The following is an 18,435-nucleotide window of genomic DNA, read 5'->3' on the forward strand; positions in this document are numbered from 1 at the left end:
TTATTGGGAACTGAATTAAGTGTTTTCTTTAATCGCTTATGAAACATTGCAATAGATTAGAGAAATACGGGCTGACCAGATGTTCCATTGACCAAAGAGGCACCAACTGCGTTGTTTCGTAGCTCGTTATCTGTACTTTCTCACGCCAGAGTTATCGCCGTGTCTAGTGCATTATAGGCAGTTGACTAAAATTAACATAATTTTTTTCGATATTCTGTTTGTATGTGCATACAGGTGAGTTAACTGAGTAATTTTTGAAATGAACTGCCAACCCCCTTTAATCGAGCACTGCAGCCCGTACCTTGAGCTTTGGTGCTCAGGGAGTTTGACTCCGATATTGTACGCAACCACCACGCACGTTGCGTTCGGAACCAAGTACGATTGTGTGTTAAGGGGCACAAGCTATTAGCCGGTGAAGGACGTTTTCTTACGGCTAGCCCCCAACTAGTGAAGTCCCAGGTCCGCAGACCTTGTGCGTTTAAAAAGTTATACACGCGCCCTCCAACATTAGCATTCTACTTCTTTTTTTTTTTATTTTGCTGAAGAATCATCTTTACGCTTCAGGATTGCTCGGCGCAGCAACTGGATTCATCGTGGGACGATCCAGACAACTTTTCCCCAGTGCTAATCCCCCAAGTGTGTCAATGGTGTGAGAGAAGCATTTGTCGTGAAATCTCATTTATAATCTCATATATACATAAAGGGCTATATTGCCTTAAAAGGGCAAAGTGTGATTTCAGTGACGAAAATTATTATCCATATTCAGTGTTCAGTGTTATGTTCATTCCTCTTCGCTATTTATATATATATATATAATAGTGTTCTAATAAATAAGTATAGTGTCATTTAATCCAGTGTGTTTTCGTTGTTTGTATGAGTGATGTTTGTGTGCGTTATGGTCTGGATGACCGTCTGATCGTCCGTGAGGTTTTCGAGACGAGACACCCGAACCTTTCGGCGCCTAATGCTCATCTCATTATTGAGACCGACGAGCGATTTGGAAACAGTTTGTAATCTCTTCTTGGAAAGGTCCTTCATCGTCCTGTCCAGGTAAGTTCAAGTATCAGGAAGATACTTATTGGTAGCACCACGAACAGCGACCAGATTACACGGAGTGGTTACAAATAAATGTTCACCCAAATAGAGACCTCGAACTCAGAATGGTTACAGGACAAAGGACAACCCGATTGGAAATACATTTCCAAGTAAGATTCTCAGTAAATGTGTGGTGTAGAATGATCAATGGTGTACTACTTGATCTTGTTAATTATAACGAACGTATGACAGGGTATAATTATCTTTAATTTTTTCCAAATAATCGTATGGAAATGTAATTTCTTACAACTGTACTGCTTGGTAAAGATACCTCTCAGTTTGTGTGTTCATTATATCTTTGTATTGCTATTATTTCTCAAGAAGTAGTATGTACAAAGTAGTTCTCATATATTTTTCACGAGGCTATTGCCATATCCTGTTCATATGCTCTATTCGCCTTTGTAACGGAATTGAAAAAAAAAAGACTAAGTTTGTGAGCATTTAGATTGAAGTAAGAAAGTGGAATAAGTAGTTATCAGTTTAGTCGCTAGAGGTAGGCAGTGATAGATGCTTTCTATACGCATCAAAGACATAGTGACATCTAGTGGCATGTCAGATGTAGAATTCTGTCATACGGTCTCAAACTTAATCAAACCTGAGATTCGGGATTTATTATTGTTAACTGGTTTGCCAAATACTGTTCATGAATTTTTAGAATTTGCGGAAAGTTATGAGATGAATAGGCGATATGCCTTGGATTATCAGAAAACAGTAAAAAATCAATATATTTCAAATACAGTAGTACGTAACCTTACGAAACAAAATCGTGTTAGAAATTTTGGGGCAGGATTGGTCTGCAATGTATGTGGTAGTAGTAATCATGCTTGGAATCGATGTCCGTATAAAGGTAGTAACATTCGGGGAGACTCTATGTATTTGAATAATGAAAATGAGAAACAATATCATCTTTTACAAATGATGGTTTCCATCTGTCGAACGCCTTATCCGGCTGTTATTGATACAGGCTCAACCTTGAATTTATGCGAACGAACAGTTTTTAAGGAAATAAGTATGAAATGTCGACCTAAAGTTAAACCTGTAAAGTATTCAGTGACTGTTTTGGATAATGAGTCTGTAAACATCGAAGAAATGGTTGAATTAAGATTTTTCGTGAACAATTCTTGTTTTAGTGCTTGGTTTGGAATTATTGATCACCCTAATTTGAAATTATTATTGGGAATTTCGTTTTTAAACGAAAATTTCGCTCATATTGACATTCGAAATAAAACTTTATTTTTTGAAAAACTCAACAAAGAAGTTAAATTGACTGAATTTAATCGACATGATTCTCATCATTCGGATGTATTTGTTGATTATTATACAAAATTAAAACATTCTAGTGTAAGTAATAGTGGGGTTAATAGAGAGAATAGTAATACCGGATGTCGTCCTAGAGTATGTAATACGACCGCTTCACTTCAGAACTCTATACATTGCTTTCCTGGTGCAGATATGCAATGCCCGGACCAGGTAGGTTGTTCATCTTCTACTGGACAAGGTTGTCAAGTTGAAAACGATCAACGATTGGAGTTTAGTGGAAATGAGAGTAATGGTATTAGATCTGGATCGCGTTCTATATCTATGCAGCGTAGCTCCTTAGCGGCAGCGTGTAGAAGAAGAGGTTTTCATAGGTCAGCTGGAAATATTGGTAATCGTCGTGAATCAGCGGGGCGTTTTCGTCAAGGGACTTTTGTTATCAATTCATCCCGTCCATCAACAACATCGTGTGATGTGGGAAATAGATGCCCGTCTGTTCATCAGAGTAGTCACCATCCATCCATGATGTCAAGAGGTCTTGGAGTTTCAGAGGCGGAGCGTAATCTAGATGTCTCTCACCAGGCAAAAGTAGTACCATCTAGGAATTTTCGACGACAGTCAACTATTCATCGAGGTCAGCGTCCGTCTGCGGTACGCAGTGATCATGAGTCTTCAGTGGAGGTGAGCAGTCGTGGTTTGTTGTGTCAACCGTCAACATCTGATGGGAGCGGATTTCAATTTACGGCATTGGATGAACGATCAGCGTTATATGATGGATATCATTTAGCAGTGGCGGAGTTCAGTAGTGGTGTTAATACTCAGTCGCCTATCACACAGAGGTCAGAACATCCTGAGGAATCAGTTCCAATGAGTGATCGTCGATTTCCAGTGGTGCGTAGTGACACTGATTTACCTGATCAATCATTTAAACCCCCTTTAACTAGTAACTATTCACAGTCAATTTTGCAGATAGATCGTTCAACTTCAGGTGTGGAGAGCAATGGTGGTGGTCCTAATCGATCTTCCCTAGGCCAAACAACATCGGGTGAGAGCAGAGAGATGGTTTCCGGTCAGCGTCAGCGGGCCAGATCTAGGTGGAGAAGGGGGAGTTCCAGCCGAACCAATGTTGAGACAAACGTTCATATACCACGGCGTTCTTCATCTAGGCAGATGGATTCGAGAGATTTTTCCAGAGAGGTCCAGTTTGTGGAAGAAGTTCCAGCTGGGGTCAGTGTTGACAATCCCACCAGATCAGAATTCCAGAATTCTCCCAATGAGTTGGAAGAAAATGGAAAAGGTAATGTTGATTTCTCTGTTGATATTATTTCTCCAAATTTAATACCTTATGTTGAAAAATTGTTTAATGAATTTAAAGATGTCATCACCGATGATTTAGGTATGATAAAGGATTATCAACATAAGATAATATTAACTGATACTACACCGTGTATTACACAGCCCTATCCTGTTCCCAAACATAAATTGAAAGATATGGATAAATTTATCGATTCTTTAATAGAAAAAGGGGTTGTTGAAGAGATTAAAAGCTCACCGTTTATTTCACCCTGCTTCATGATTTCAAATAAAGATAAATCGCCGAGGTTAGTAGTCAACTTCTCAGAAATCAACAAGCGTGTGTTAATGACAGGATTTCCGAGTCCCCACGCAGAATCTATCATAGCTAACATTGGGAGACATCGTTATTTTAGCTGTTTTGACGTAAAATTTAGCTATTATCAAATAGAACTTCATCCTAGCTCTCGACCAATAACAGCTTTTGCCACCCCAACTAGATTACTTCAGTTTCGCAAGATACCAATGGGATTAGTTACATCAGGCTTTGTATTGTCTAGCTTAATGCATAGAATGTTTAGGGACCTTGAAGGAGAATATTTAGACATATTTGTCGATGACATAATAGTTCATGCTGATGGTATTGAAAAACATAACGAGATTCTGGAAAAAGTTTTGCAAAGACTTCGAGAGAATGGTGTAACCATTTCCCCTCATAAAACTCGTTTGTGTAAACGTAAAATAAAATTTCTTGGTTATGAATTTTCTGAAGGAAATATGTATATCGACAAAGAAAGAGTGAAGGTTATTAAACAACTTCCCAGGCCTAAAAATCGTAGAGCATTAGCGAAACTGTTGGGTTTTCTTTCATATTATTTGAGATTCTTGAAAGATTATGGAGAATTGTTAGGGCCTTTATACGAACTTAAGAGTCCAAAAAAATACATTTAAGTGGGGTAAAGAGGAAGATGAAATTTTAGATCAGATCAAAGAAGCTATAATAAATCATGTCATTTTGAAGGTCCCGGATTTTTCAAGTCCATTTGTAGTACATGTTGATTCGTCTTGTCGATGTTATAGCGGAGTCCTTAGTCAGTATGATGATCAAGGGTTATTAAGACCGGTGATGTTTGCTAGTAAGTTAATTCCTACAACTGATTGGTCGAAGAATATCTTCGAACTTGAGATGAAATCTTTAATTTACTGTTTAGACAAGTTTGATATGTATCTGCATCATAATAAATTTACAGTATTTTGTGACAATGCCAGCTTGACATGGATTTTGAAAAATCATAAAAGACAAAGAAAATACGGGTCTATGATAGAAAAGATAAGTAAATATAATTTCAATATAATACATCTTAGGAGTAAAAAGAACTTTTTGGCTGATTATATCAGTCGTATGTATAGTTTTGTTGATTTCGAGCCTCCGGGCGATGATATTGTTGAGATTAATACTGTTAACGATCAAAATGTTCATTTATCTTTTATAAATTTTTGGAAATTGCCTCTTTTTAATAAACCTTTAGGAGAACTGCAAAGGATGGATCCAAAGCTGAAAGGTATAATCCAATCTATAGAAAATAAACATACAGTAGAACCATATCTTATCCAAAATAATATTTTGTTAAAAAGGACGAATGGCAAGGTATATGGGGGACTTCGGGCTGTAATTCCTGACAGTATGAAAGAGAGTATCATTAAATTCTTCCATGAACAAATCGTCGGGGGTGGTCGGGCCAAGACCATCGCTAAAATTGCAAGCCGCTTTACTTGGGACAATTTGTATCAAGATATTGCTCAATTTATTCAACGCTGTGATATCTGCCAGCTGATAAAAGATCGAAATATACCTCTTTATGGTACGTATTTTTCAAAAAAAGAAACTAAACCCAATGCTTGCTTGCATATTGACGTAATGGGTCCTTGGTTACCTAGTCATGGATATAAATATCTGCTAGTTGTCACGGATGCCTTTTCAAGGTTCGTTATTATTGAACCACTTAGAAAGATAACTTCTAAGATTATATGTGTCAAGTTGGATAAGATATTTTATATGTACGGATATCCAGCTCGATTATTGCATGATAATGCGAGTTACTTTAGATCTGATCAGTTCCGTCAATATTTGTTTAGTTTGGGCATACAAGACATTTGTACGGCTCCCTATTCGCCTTCTTGTAACTTCACGGAAAGGCAAAATAAAAATATAAAGTTGATATTGAAAGCGTACATAAATCAAAACCAAACTAAATGGGCTGATCACATTTACAAAGTACAATATACTTTGAACTCGTCAGAGAATTCGGAAACTCGTAAAACTCCTGGAGAGTTATATCTTGGGAGAATAATGTGGAATCCTCTTGACGTTAGATGGATTATAGATCTTGGTGTATTTGATAATACACAAGATAAGGAAGAGATGAGTCAGAGGATAGCTCAAAATATTGGAAAGGCTTGGCGTCGGAAAGAATCCGCTTATAAGAAACGCCATCTTCCGGTGACATTCGCTGTGGGTGATTCTGTCTTAGTGAAGCGTATGTTAAAAGCTTCGATCGAGCAGAAAATTATGCCGAAACTAAGTCAGAATTATGATGGCCCATTCCAGATACTTTGCTATCCGACCAAAAATACTGTTTTGTTAAAATCTATGGAGAATCCTGACATTGTTATAAAAAGGAATGTAATGCATATAAAAAAGTACTATCCTCCTAGAGCTTCATAATCTGTAAAATTAAAAGAATTTAAATGTAAATTGTAAAATTGCATTTAAAATTTCTATTCATAAGTAATTGAATTTTATTCATGAAAGTAAAGCTTGCCGGAAACACGTGTAATAACCTTAAATATTGTAAATACGTAGATAGACATGTTTAATGTTAGAAACATTTTTATTATGTTTGTATACTGTGTTTGTTTGTTCAATCCTGCAGGATGTGTGTTCTTGTCCATGCCTGTTCATGTCCCTGGGAATACATCGTCAGAAATGGGAGAGACTTTCTTTTCTTCGTCATCAGTTGCATTTGGTAAATACTCTGGATCCTCGAGATGGCTGTCACATTTTCATCCTAGTTATGGAAAGGATTAGAACTCCATGGAACTCTGAATATTCCGGAATTAAGTGGGCCCATATTCAAGTAAGATCTTTGTTTTGGAAAGTGAGTGGACATGGTGAGTTGATCCTTCCGATTTTGGCATGCCTGATTTCAACAGAGACAGATCATTTTTTTTTCCAATTACCTTATTGTCTGTTAAATTATTTATACACCCTTGTGGGGGAATTTTGTAACGGAATTGAAAAAAAAAAAAGACTAAGTTTGTGAGCATTTAGATTGAAGTAAGAAAGTGGAATAAGTAGTTATCAGTTTAGTCGCTAGAGGTAGGCAGTGATAGATGCTTTCTATACGCATCAAAGACAGTGACATCTAGTGGCAAAAGTTGGAACTAGCTGAACCGATGTGAGAGTACTCAACCTTGTGTCAGGTACATTTGCTGACAGGAAGACGGAGTGAATGGAACAGTAGTATTGAACTTAAAAATGTGATTGAATATCGTTCCATTACATATCTTTCGGTGTGGATTTTTAGAACAGGAGTTTCCTGGTATCGTAAGTTATAATTGTAATAGTCCATATTAGCATAGGATAATGAGTAATCTTTAATCATTCTTTTTGTGTTAATTTTCTTGTGTTTTTTTTCTTTCTTTTTTTCATTCTTTTTTACATAACTTGACTGTTTGGTTTGATTGGGGATGCCTTATTATTTATGGCAATATGGGCTAATGTATTGCGTATTAAGTAAAAATGGGAAAGTGATATTAAATACTTCTTTTGGACATTTAATTCTTATAAAGTTAAAATTGAAACATAACTGTTAAACTCCGATGTTCATTAAAATGTATTGATAGTTCTGCATCGAAAGATCAACGTTTCTGACTACGAATTTGTTATGAGAATTTTTCATGGTTACTGTTATCTACGTTTAGTAATTCTGTTGTTGTTGAATTCATATATAGTTTGTTCAAATAAATGTTACAGCAGAAACGTTCTTTTTGATATTGAAACTTAATCTAACCTATATCCAACACATATTGCAGCTGAATAACCGCTTTGAACCTATTGGGATTTCCTCTAGTCTCTTTGAGGCCTCACGAGGAAGTAAAAATAAAAGATTGGGGTGTACCCCCCGCAAAAATTAATTTTGTTACACCTTTCAAGGAACCAGTACTATGTGTAAATCATGCATGCATTGTGTAAATTATTACCCAACGTCCCAATGTAAAACTCTGTAACAGATTTAGATTTAAATGTTAAATAATGACACGTACTTTTAGCTGTAAAACAAATTTAAGTTGAAATTTGCTTTAAAAGACAAGTTTATTTCGACACGATTTAGGTATTTTTTAAAAATACTGGAATAGTACACATATGCGTTTGCAATAATAATCTTCTTAATTAATCTAAATAATTACACTTCTTTTAAGAATTAATCGAAAAAAATTAAATAACTTTTCTTACACTTAAATTTCAATCAATGAACTGAAAACAAGAATATATATCCTTTAAATAACTAGTAAAATATACCAAAAAAATAAAAAAAAAACTGGCAAATTAATTATCAACTTTAATGTCATTTTAATTGTCCAGAAATAAAAACAAAGATGATAAACATGTTAGGCGTTAAACATTTCAGAAACAAAACTGGATATGCTACTGTGTTAAAATACAACATACAACAGGTGATTTTACGTGTATATATATATATTATATTTATAATGTACCTGTAAAATTACTTCTTCTGGGAATACTACTATTTTAATATATTCAAATTCCTGTAGTCGAGTCAGAATCTCCTTCATAGGCTTCGACTGTGATTTTTTTGCCATGGCACATATTCCCACCACGACTTGCTTTCCTTCTTCTCCTTCCGTATCATCGGAGTCATTCAGTGGATCACCCTACGACAAAGAAAGAGCAATGATATTGACACTAGATAGGCGATATGTGTACATACATATCCTGTCATTTATACTTTTAACTCTCAGTCTGAAACTATTACATTTTAGATAGATCATATAATTGAGTAATAAATTAATGGAAAAGGAAACTAATAGCTTTATATATTTATTTATTGCTGTAAAAGTTAATAAAACAAATATCAGTAGTACTATAATATCACTTTCAAGTAATTTAAAGGTTAATATCTTGAACATTAGTAACACATTTACAAAGATACTATGAAAATATAATCACACAGGAAACAAGAACTACATAATGAAGAATAAAAATACAATTTGTTAGTTACATACATCTAACGAAAACTACGGAACTAGGGAAAATTCACAACAAATAATGGATGACATTACATCAAGCAGTGGAATGATCAAGTATTTATCCTCCATTCTGTTATTTCTTATGTTGCCAGACACTTTTAACTGCAAACATTCTTCTTGTCTGGTCTTTTTCTGTTCCCAGATGATGATGATAAAGGAAATAAAACCAATATAGTATTTCTTAAGCATATTTTTCAGTGTAAAGATGGAAACCATTTTAAAAAATCGAGTGACTGCATATGTTCCAGAATACTACTGTAACTTCATGTATTGAATTAGGGATCATTCTGATGAGCAGTTTTAGCCTACAACACACTTTTTTGATCTATTATTAAACAATTCCCAAGCATATAAATATAGAACAAAGAATCCCATCAAGCAACAAATAGCAGTTGGAGTGTAACTTTAAGACTATGTCATCGTTTAATAAAACTTGAACGAACAAAATTATAGTACATACAACTACCTAAAACATACTAGTATTTTCACGTAACACCTTGTATCCAGAAATACAGGTGTGGCGAAAATTCCGCATCATTTTCTTAATTAAGCACGGTGTGGTGGAGGGTGATGATACATTGGATATCAGTAATACATGTGGGGAGCACTCCAGATAGTGGTATTACATATCATGGCAGCCATCTTGGATTTAGCTACAAAATTTTAAATTCAAGGAGTGCAAGCACATATCGCTTTGAGATGGTCATTTACTCAGGAGTACAAATATGAAGTTATTTTTAATTTACCGGCATTTATTAAAAGGATATTGACTATTGAAGTTCACATACAGTATCATTTAATTGGGTTGTTCTTTTGCCGTTCCAGGTAACGTAACATGGATCTAACCTTCAGAACGGAGTGAAATTGTTATGATAAGTGGAAAGTGCAGTGTCAGAGTCGTCGCAGTGGGCTCAACGCTTGGCATTCAGATAGATAGAAAGACGGCTGAAAAAACAAAATCAGAGATCCATACTCGGGTGCTGTATACGAGCAATTGGTAATTCTTCACAATATAAATGCAGCAGTCTTTAACTGAGAATGGTCCTGGCGGGCACAGTTTAGGAAGTGATCTTTGTCCGGTGCAATGAGGATTTCGTGTTCGAAAATAGGGTTTTCGTTACTGTTGAATCTCGAAGGCAATTTGCCAGACCTTTTTCCAACTGGACGGCGTGCCTCCACACGTTGATCTATGTATCAGACGTGAATGTACGAGCAATTCTCGGTGAAAAGCCGGATCTTACGTCCTTTGACTATTACCTCTGAAGTCATTCGAGTCGATGGTTTATTAAGAGAAGTCAGCAATACCAAACATCTCCAACAACAGATCACACAAGAATGCATGTTAGGGTGGGTCGAATTTCAACTTTTTTCAAAAATCGGTTCGGCGAAGCGGTTAAAGGGCAAAGTGTGCCAGAGTTTTTTCAGAATTTTTAGTCAACGCCTTCATTTGCCGCATCGAGATTTTATGGAAAATGTATGCAACCTGCACTACATGGTACAATATTTCACGTTTTTGGCTGTGTAAAACACTTTTTTTTTTTTTTTTTAAAGATAAAGCCTTAGGTGCAGCTTGAACTATACCTAATTCACCTTTCCAAACCCCACTTATGTGCAGTTCTTCGCTTAAATTGGCCAAATTTCAACGCTTAAGGCAAGAAGATTGCGTTTTTTATTTGTATGTACAAAAAATTGATTTATTTTGTTTAGTCTAAGAGTAGTTATTTACTTATTTATTTATGTATTTATTTCTTTATCTTTTCCTCTAATGAAATTCATTATCAACATTTTCGATCATTTATTTTTTGTCTAAAATAACCCAGAACTCACCACGAAGAGGTGACTGCACTTTGAAATTAGTTCCACCTTCCTGCCCTGTCTAATTTTCTGCCATGGCGTTACTTGCTTGCGTCCTCACTTACTTGCTTTACTTTTCTAGATGGCATAGTCTTTTTCTCAATCCGAATATTCGCATTTCCTTGCTAGAAATCAAGGCACAGCGTATGAATCCGTCGCGACTTGCCGGCCCACACACAGATTGAGAAGCTTGCGTCACCAAATGCACCATTCGCTCTGCTGCTTGGATATGGCATAAACGCAGTTATTTTTTCTCCGGGCAGTTCACTAATTGCTAGTGCAGCAATTCAAGATGCAGGAGACATTTAAACGGATCGCAAAAACCTTGTTATTGATAAAAATAAGATTAAGAGGGAAAAGAGTAAATTCAGCGCAGCTTTTCAAGAAAGTAACGATATAACCGGAAAATCTATTAGAAGAGTTTTCTTCGATGGAAGAAAAGACCAGACCCTAACGCAAGCGAAAAAAGGAAAACATCGGCAAATCGAAGAGGAACACTTAACAATAATGGAAGAACCAGGTTCAACATATTTGGGCAACGTCGTGCTGAAGTCTGGTAGTGGAGAGGAAATCGCCGCGTCTGTGTACGTATTTCTGAATGAAAACGGAACTGATCTGTCAACGGTGGTAGCAGCTTGCTATGACGGTACACCAATCAACACGGGAAGATTTAAAGGGGCTCTACATTGTTTGAAAAAAAAAAAAAAAAAACTAAATCGAGAACTTCAATGGTCCGTTTGTCTTCTTCACGGGAATGAACTACCGCTTCGTTACTTAATAAGACATCTCGACGGGGGAGCATCGGGTTCAAAAACACTTTCGGGACCCATCCGAAGAAAGCTCGACAAGTGCGAGGAAGCGCCTTTGGTAAAATACCAAGCAATAAATTTTGACTCGTTGGATGAATTCGCAAAAGCTGATCTCAGTGCGGACCAACAATATTCACTAGCAATCTGAAGTAATTCACTCAGGATACTGTTCTTCAAACTTGGCGGACAAAAAACCCAATCCAATGGTCCAGTCACGTTGGTTCAATAAGGCATGTCGCATTCTTCGTTTCTACATTAGCACTGCGAGACCTTGCAAGGCATTCATGTGTCTTGTACAATCCGCGGCAAAAAATCTGCAACATGAGCGTATAAGTTTATTGTGAAATGAGGAATTGTTTGCTCCAAAATAAGTGTGCACGGGAGGAGGCAGAGGTTTATCCTGGTGTGATTCGTTCCACTTAGACGTTATGTTCATTCCCTGTGCTGTTAGGCGTAGTTTCACAATAAACTTACATCTTCATGTTGCAGGTTTTTTGCCGCTGATTGTACAATACATCGTCCTGGTGTATCCCCGGGTCTGGTTTGCCATCCAGCAAAAGTCATCATGGTGTGAAGGACCGCGGCATTTATGGAATTTGGGACAGCTAGCCCAATTTCTACTCACGGAACCTAAGCAGATAGTATTCTTTGTATTTTCCAATAATTCGCAGTTTTTAAAAATAAATTTTGACGCGAACGATTACTACGACATGGTGGAGTGGATGATCTTATCCCCAGCAGAACCTCCGCTCATCAAGATGCTCTCCGACGACGAGATTGAAGAAAATATTTAGTCAGCTGCAATGCTCGGGGAAGAAATAACTACGTTACCGTGCCATACCCAAGCAGTAGAGCGAATGGTGGGTTTGGTGACGCAAGCTTCTCAATCCATGTGTGGGCCGGCAGGTTGTGATGGATTCATACGTTGTGCCTCGGTTTCTAGCAAGGGGATGCCAACATTCGGATGGAAATAATACTATGCCATCTAGAAAAGTATAGCCCAAGTATGTGAGGACGCAAGCAAGTGAGGCCATGGCAGAAAATTAGACAGAGCGGGAGGGCGGAACTCGAAGTGCAGTTACCTCCTTGTGATTAGTTCTGGGTTATTTCGGACAAAGAATAAATGATCGTGAATGTTGATAATGGATTGCGTTAGAGGAAAAGATAAATAAATACATAAACAAATAAGTAAAGAAACTGGACTCTTAACCTAAACAAAAATAAACTAATTTTTTGTACATACAAATAAAAAAAAAACGCAACCTTCTTGCCTTAAGCGTTGAAATTTGCCCAATTTAAGCGAAGAACTAAGTGAGCTTTGGGAAGGTGAATTAGGTATAGTTCAAGCTGCCCCTAAGGCTGAATCTTAAAAAACGAGAATATATGCGTTTCACACAGCCAAAAACGTGAAATATTGTACCGTGTATTGCGGGTTGCATACACTTCCATAAAACCTCGATGCGGTACATGAAGGCGTTGGCTAAAAACTCTGAAAACACTCTGGCACACTTTGCCCACTAAAAGACACCCTTTAACCGCTTCACCGAATCGATTTTCGAAAAAAGTTGAAATTCGGCCCACCCTAATACATGTAACCTCTGTAGACCCTGTATATAATTACGTGTCCTTGGATCGGCAAAAATTTGTGTGTTGTGTTTGCTGGGCAACACATAAAGTACCTTTTGTAGGATGTCACATGTGAATGTCAACAGTTGACAACTCTTCAACAAATGCTGGTAAGTAAAGAAAAAACTGCGTACTCTATTCCTCAGTAAAAGATTGTCTCAGACACGGCACGTTATATGCCACCTTCCTATTTAAAATTTTGTAGCTAAATCTAAGATGCATACTACCTCTATCTGGTGTGCCACAACCCCATCATACATACCACACGTTTCATCTTCCTCTATCACGTCAGTTTCAATTTTAAAAGTTTGCACTATTGTCACATCCTGTAGACAAATAGAACATAACAACAAGAGGATTGGAAAGTATAAAAATTAGCAGAGCAACACTAAGCAAGGCAAGAGAAAATAAAATAAAAATATTTAGAATCAAAACTACAATAGAGCACAGAATAGAAATGCACAATATATTTTTAGATATTCACATCACAAAAAAGTTGAAGATTTATTCTTAATTTTTTTCTTTTTTTTCCCTGTGAAAATTAACGGTGGCTAATGCGAAAATGAAGAATCATACTATCTTTCTGATTACTACAGTAAATACAATCAAATATCTATATTTTAATATCTATGAATTATAATTTTCAACAGGTGGAACTCTAACAAAATCTAATCAGGTTATGCATAACAAATTACTGAGTTTGAGTTAAAGAATAGGTAACAAATTTTTAATTAAATATGCCAGAGGTGAATTTGAATTCATGGAAATGCTATTTAACGTAAGAATGGGTGGTATCAAATGGGCAGTTTGTAAGAGATTGATGAGCAATATATTTTGAGTATAGGAAGAAAATCAAAATATTTGAAAAAAAAAAAAATGTTGTAAAGGCCTGAAGTTTAAAATTTGGTTCGGTACGTTGGACAGTATGGGCTCTGGGGAACTGTACATACATAGGGACCCACGAACGGGTGAACCAAACATCTCGAAATCACTTTCTCGACATGTAGGAAGTACTAAGTGTGTAAGTTCATTGAAACCTCATATTCAGACTTCTTTTTCACAATTCCCTATCATTCCTCATTATCGATTCTTCTCTCCTATCGTTGCTCGAAAGTAAGAACTACATTACTTTAAAATATACTTCAACTTAAATATGGTTTAATATTTCAATACGTGCAACAGAATTTTCATTTGAAAATATTACTTAAAGAACAACATAGCGACACTTAATCCCATCAATTGCTTGTATTGAAAGTAAAGAACACGAGAAGAAATAATAACATTACTATTTCATACAAACAGTGCCTTAGCAATTTCGATTCCCCTTATCTTCTTACCATTATCCACACTCTTGCGGAAGGACCCGGTACAGTAAAATTTAGGTGACATAAAAAGTACTTTTATGGAACAGAACACGTGACTGTAAATATCACCATCAGTTCCACGAGTTGCGTACTTAATTTTGAAGTTGTTATACATTTTATTTCCTTCTATAGTTTATTAGTTTAATTACGTTTCGATCAAACATTTCAAACATTCATTAACATAAGGTTGGAATAATGCAATGTTTACTGGCAACGAAAACATCACTCACTGTTTCCTCTATCATCTGTGTATATGACAAACTCTCAATTAAAGTGAAGTTATAAAGACATATTATATAGAATTTACTGTTAATTTTCAATATCGAAGTTGTATGAAACTCGGATTTTTAATTAACGTACGAAACTCGAATTTCAATATCAGAGTTGTATGAAACTCGGATTTCCATCAAAGATTGAATCACTACTCTCACGCATCAACTGTGCACAGGATGCCAGCCATTTAGTAACGAGCTGCTTTTATTATGAATAAAGTTTCACTAAAAAGCTACACACGATGCTGTATCGAAAAGTTCTGAGACTGAACCTATAGATTAAAGGAGTGGGGAACTATTTTTTCTTTTAAAGACCATATTGACAATGCCCATTTCCCAAGAAGGCTGCATATGATAGTTTTGAACACAAACTTTTTGTGGTTATTTTAGTTATTATTAACACTAATAATGAATATGAAAATGTATTTAGAAATATAACACTATGCTGTTTAATATATGCACTTTAGAATTATATTTTTCGTATATTTCATTTTCTTTATTTAATTTAGCATTTTTTCACAACAGGTCCAGAAGAACGCACTTTATGACTTTGAAAGACACAGGTTCTCTACCCTTGGACCACAGTATCCTCCTTTAAAATAATCCTCGTTATGAAATGATCGATCTCAGCGACATTGCCACTGCTGAAACTAGTGATGGAAGCCGTGTTGTCCAAGTGATGACCCTTTAGTTGCGGCTCTATCTTAGCAAAGAAGTTACAAGGGGTCGAATTTCGTGAGTATAGAGGAAGCGGTGGTCTGAGGGAAATGCATCATCGTAATGAAGAACTGTATTACGCCTATTTCAGGTCGTTTTCGCCTAATGCCTACACCCACGCACCCACCAGGAGGGAAGAACTTTACAATTAACGGTCAGGATTTTGGGGGCAAATTCATGTTTATTTACGTATTTGAAAGAACACCGACATAAGCCATAACATACCTTCTTAACTTACATGATTAATAACAACACGAATATTCATAATACACAATTCCTCAAATGTCAAATGAAACGATAAGCACATTCTTGCTCACGCCGCGGCTCTACCTCGCCTTCTTTCGTCTCGGGAATTGTAGTTCTTTCTCTAAGGAGACTGTCATTTTATCTTTTAGAACGTACCCGTAGACCAAACTCGTTACCATATGATCCTCAATATGAAGGGTGTCACCAATGGTAAATGACGAAATTCAGACTACTGATTGATTCTGATTCTATTCGAAGGTTAGAAGCATTGATACGAACTTTGCAGCGACGCAGTGCATGTTGAAATCGGGCGTAAGAATTTGCCTGCATTATCGAAATGATATACTCACGATTGCAGCATGTCTACAATTGATCTCGACGATTTTTATGCACCAGCCAAATTGTTTTCACATTTTTCGGTGCTAAATTCGTAGAAGATCGCCCTAACCAATCATCGTCTGCCAGTAATGTTATGGCTTTTTTAAAGTCTGTCTATCCCTCGAATACCATACCCACCACATTGTCTTATTTTCATGTGTGCATCGTATCAAGGATCCATGCTGAAATCGTAAACATGAAACTGAACGTGCTCAAAAACCCTCGTGTTGTACAACTCCTTATGTTTATACAGCGACGCCTCTCGGGGTCAATGAGTAGCGACGGTCCTTGCTACTAACCATAGCGTATGCATTTATGTGCTGTTAGCTGTTAATCTATGAAACAAGTCACAAAACATCTTTTATATATGCACGTAATTTTCTATTACTTTTAATATTATTTAAGGATAAATAAAACTGAACATTAAAAGCAATGTATCAAGAACTTTTCGATATCAAATACTGACAATGAATAAATAGGAAAGAAATGAAGTGAAGAAAAAAAAAACACTTCAAAGATGTGTTCTTGCATAACGACAATTACATGTATTTTGAATGTTAAGTGTTTTGATTCAAAATCTGCAATAAAAGAATATTATAAGTGAGAAGGAAAATAAAGTGTACATCGATTTAAGATAATCTAATACTGCATTCATCCAAATTATGACATTACAAAACTATTTATTCTGGTCCAATCCTTTACTACATGTACTTCCTTCATCCTTCGTCAAATATCTCACCCTGAATGAAATAAGAAAAGTTAGAACGAGTTTACCCGAAATCGAACTTTTGAAAATCAACTTTCGAATATTCAAAATGTGGTACCTGTTGAAAAGAAAAATGTAAATGAATCCAGGTCAGAAGAACGCTCATGCAATCCATAACACGGACGTTGACTTTGATCTATCTGTTGTCTTCCAGTTTCTAAATTGCAACAGACAATGTAAGGAAAACAAAAAAAGTAAAGCATCTTAACCAAAGATGGGCATATGTACATACAACAATTATCGTCTCTGAACAGTCGAACATCTAAAATTCTTTGATAAGATTATGGAACAAACCACTATCAGAGAACAGTGAAACATGTATACTAGCTTATCCTAAAATTCTAAACGAAGCGCATGAATTCCTAACCAAGGAGAAGAAAAGAAATGCTTATAAAATGTTAACTTGAACTCGATTTCAATCTAGTGTCACAAATCGGTTATACTCACTTCAAGATATAATATTACAGAAATGGAGGATCACAACATGCATTGAAGAACCGTAGCGGATATAAATATATAATGTCAAACGTAACAGTAACACACAATACAAAAAATATCAATAAATTTATCTTTACAAATCTACATACAACAAACATCTCTATTATAAACTATATTTTTACAATTTGACATTTCATGTTGAGAAGATAGAAAGCATTAGTAAACTCACTTGGAGAAGCATATGTTTTCTTCCGGACAGAATACATTTCAAAACCTGAGAGCGAGAGGTAGGCAGCCCAAGAAACTTTTCCATTTTTTCTTTAGTTTTATATTTACTACTTAAGCTGAAGAACTAACTAAAAACATGTGAAGTCACACCTCTTCTAAGTTGCATTATATAATCTCTATGAAGATAAATACAACTTTTAACTTCATCCCACCAGTGCAGAAACTAAATGAAGCTCTTGTTACCAACTCTTCACACAACAAACAACACTCAGTCACATATCTGGAGATAAAAATTAAAAAAAGAGGAAGAGAGAACAAAACTAGCAATTATCTCAATGCAACAAACATGCACTTTTAATACTACATGCTAATTATTTCTGCGTTCATGTATTAGATAATAGATACAACATGCACTTCCAAGTTAAAATACAAATACTTATTTCCCCATCACAAAGTATTAATTAAAAACTACTCATACTAAGGTGCGAAGTTACTGATATATAACAATTAAAATTTTAGTCTTGTTAAATGTTAAGGAAATATATAACATATCTATTGCTACTAGGCATTTCAAGAATTATTTTTACTTTTAAAAATTAGAAAAAATAATAATTATTTCGGATTTCTCTAATTGTAACTACTTAGGTTCAGATTGTCAGTGACTACTTGTTTAAAAAAAGTGCCAGGATGACTCATCTAATAGCCATAAATATTTCTCTACAAATATTATTAATTTTGTTTGTTTAAAAATTATGTACAGA

General features: G+C 35.7%; 2 protein-coding genes across 22 annotated transcripts in view; one reads left to right on the plus strand and one right to left on the minus strand.

Annotated features, from left to right (window-relative positions):
• l(1)G0196 (inositol hexakisphosphate and diphosphoinositol-pentakisphosphate kinase) overlaps positions 1–18,435 on the minus strand; it is a 331,048-nt gene that overhangs the window by 258,423 nt on the left and 54,190 nt on the right. For 19 of the 21 annotated variants that reach the window (XM_081736359.1, XM_081736372.1, XM_081736379.1 and 16 more), the window contains one exon: positions 8,425–8,601. In XM_081736359.1, the coding sequence (XP_081592485.1) occupies positions 8,425–8,601 (177 nt within the window). Of the gene's footprint in view, positions 1–8,424; positions 8,602–13,527; positions 13,555–17,675; positions 17,936–18,435 lie in introns of those variants that run through there. The other 2 variants (XM_081736360.1, XM_081736371.1) reach the window with 2 other exon arrangements.
• Positions 1,840–6,954, plus strand: LOC145668463 (uncharacterized). Its single transcript, XM_081736356.1, has 2 exons — positions 1,840–3,649; positions 6,579–6,954. The coding sequence occupies exons 1-2, from the start codon at positions 1,966–1,968 to the stop codon at positions 6,731–6,733; spliced, it is 1,839 nt and encodes a 612-aa protein (XP_081592482.1). The 5' UTR covers positions 1,840–1,965; the 3' UTR covers positions 6,734–6,954.

This window comes from Thermobia domestica, chromosome 13 (genome assembly GCF_964235325.1).
Source record: "Thermobia domestica chromosome 13, izTheDome1.hap1.1, whole genome shotgun sequence".
In the NCBI taxonomy this organism is placed as follows: domain Eukaryota; kingdom Metazoa; phylum Arthropoda; class Insecta; order Zygentoma; family Lepismatidae; genus Thermobia; species Thermobia domestica.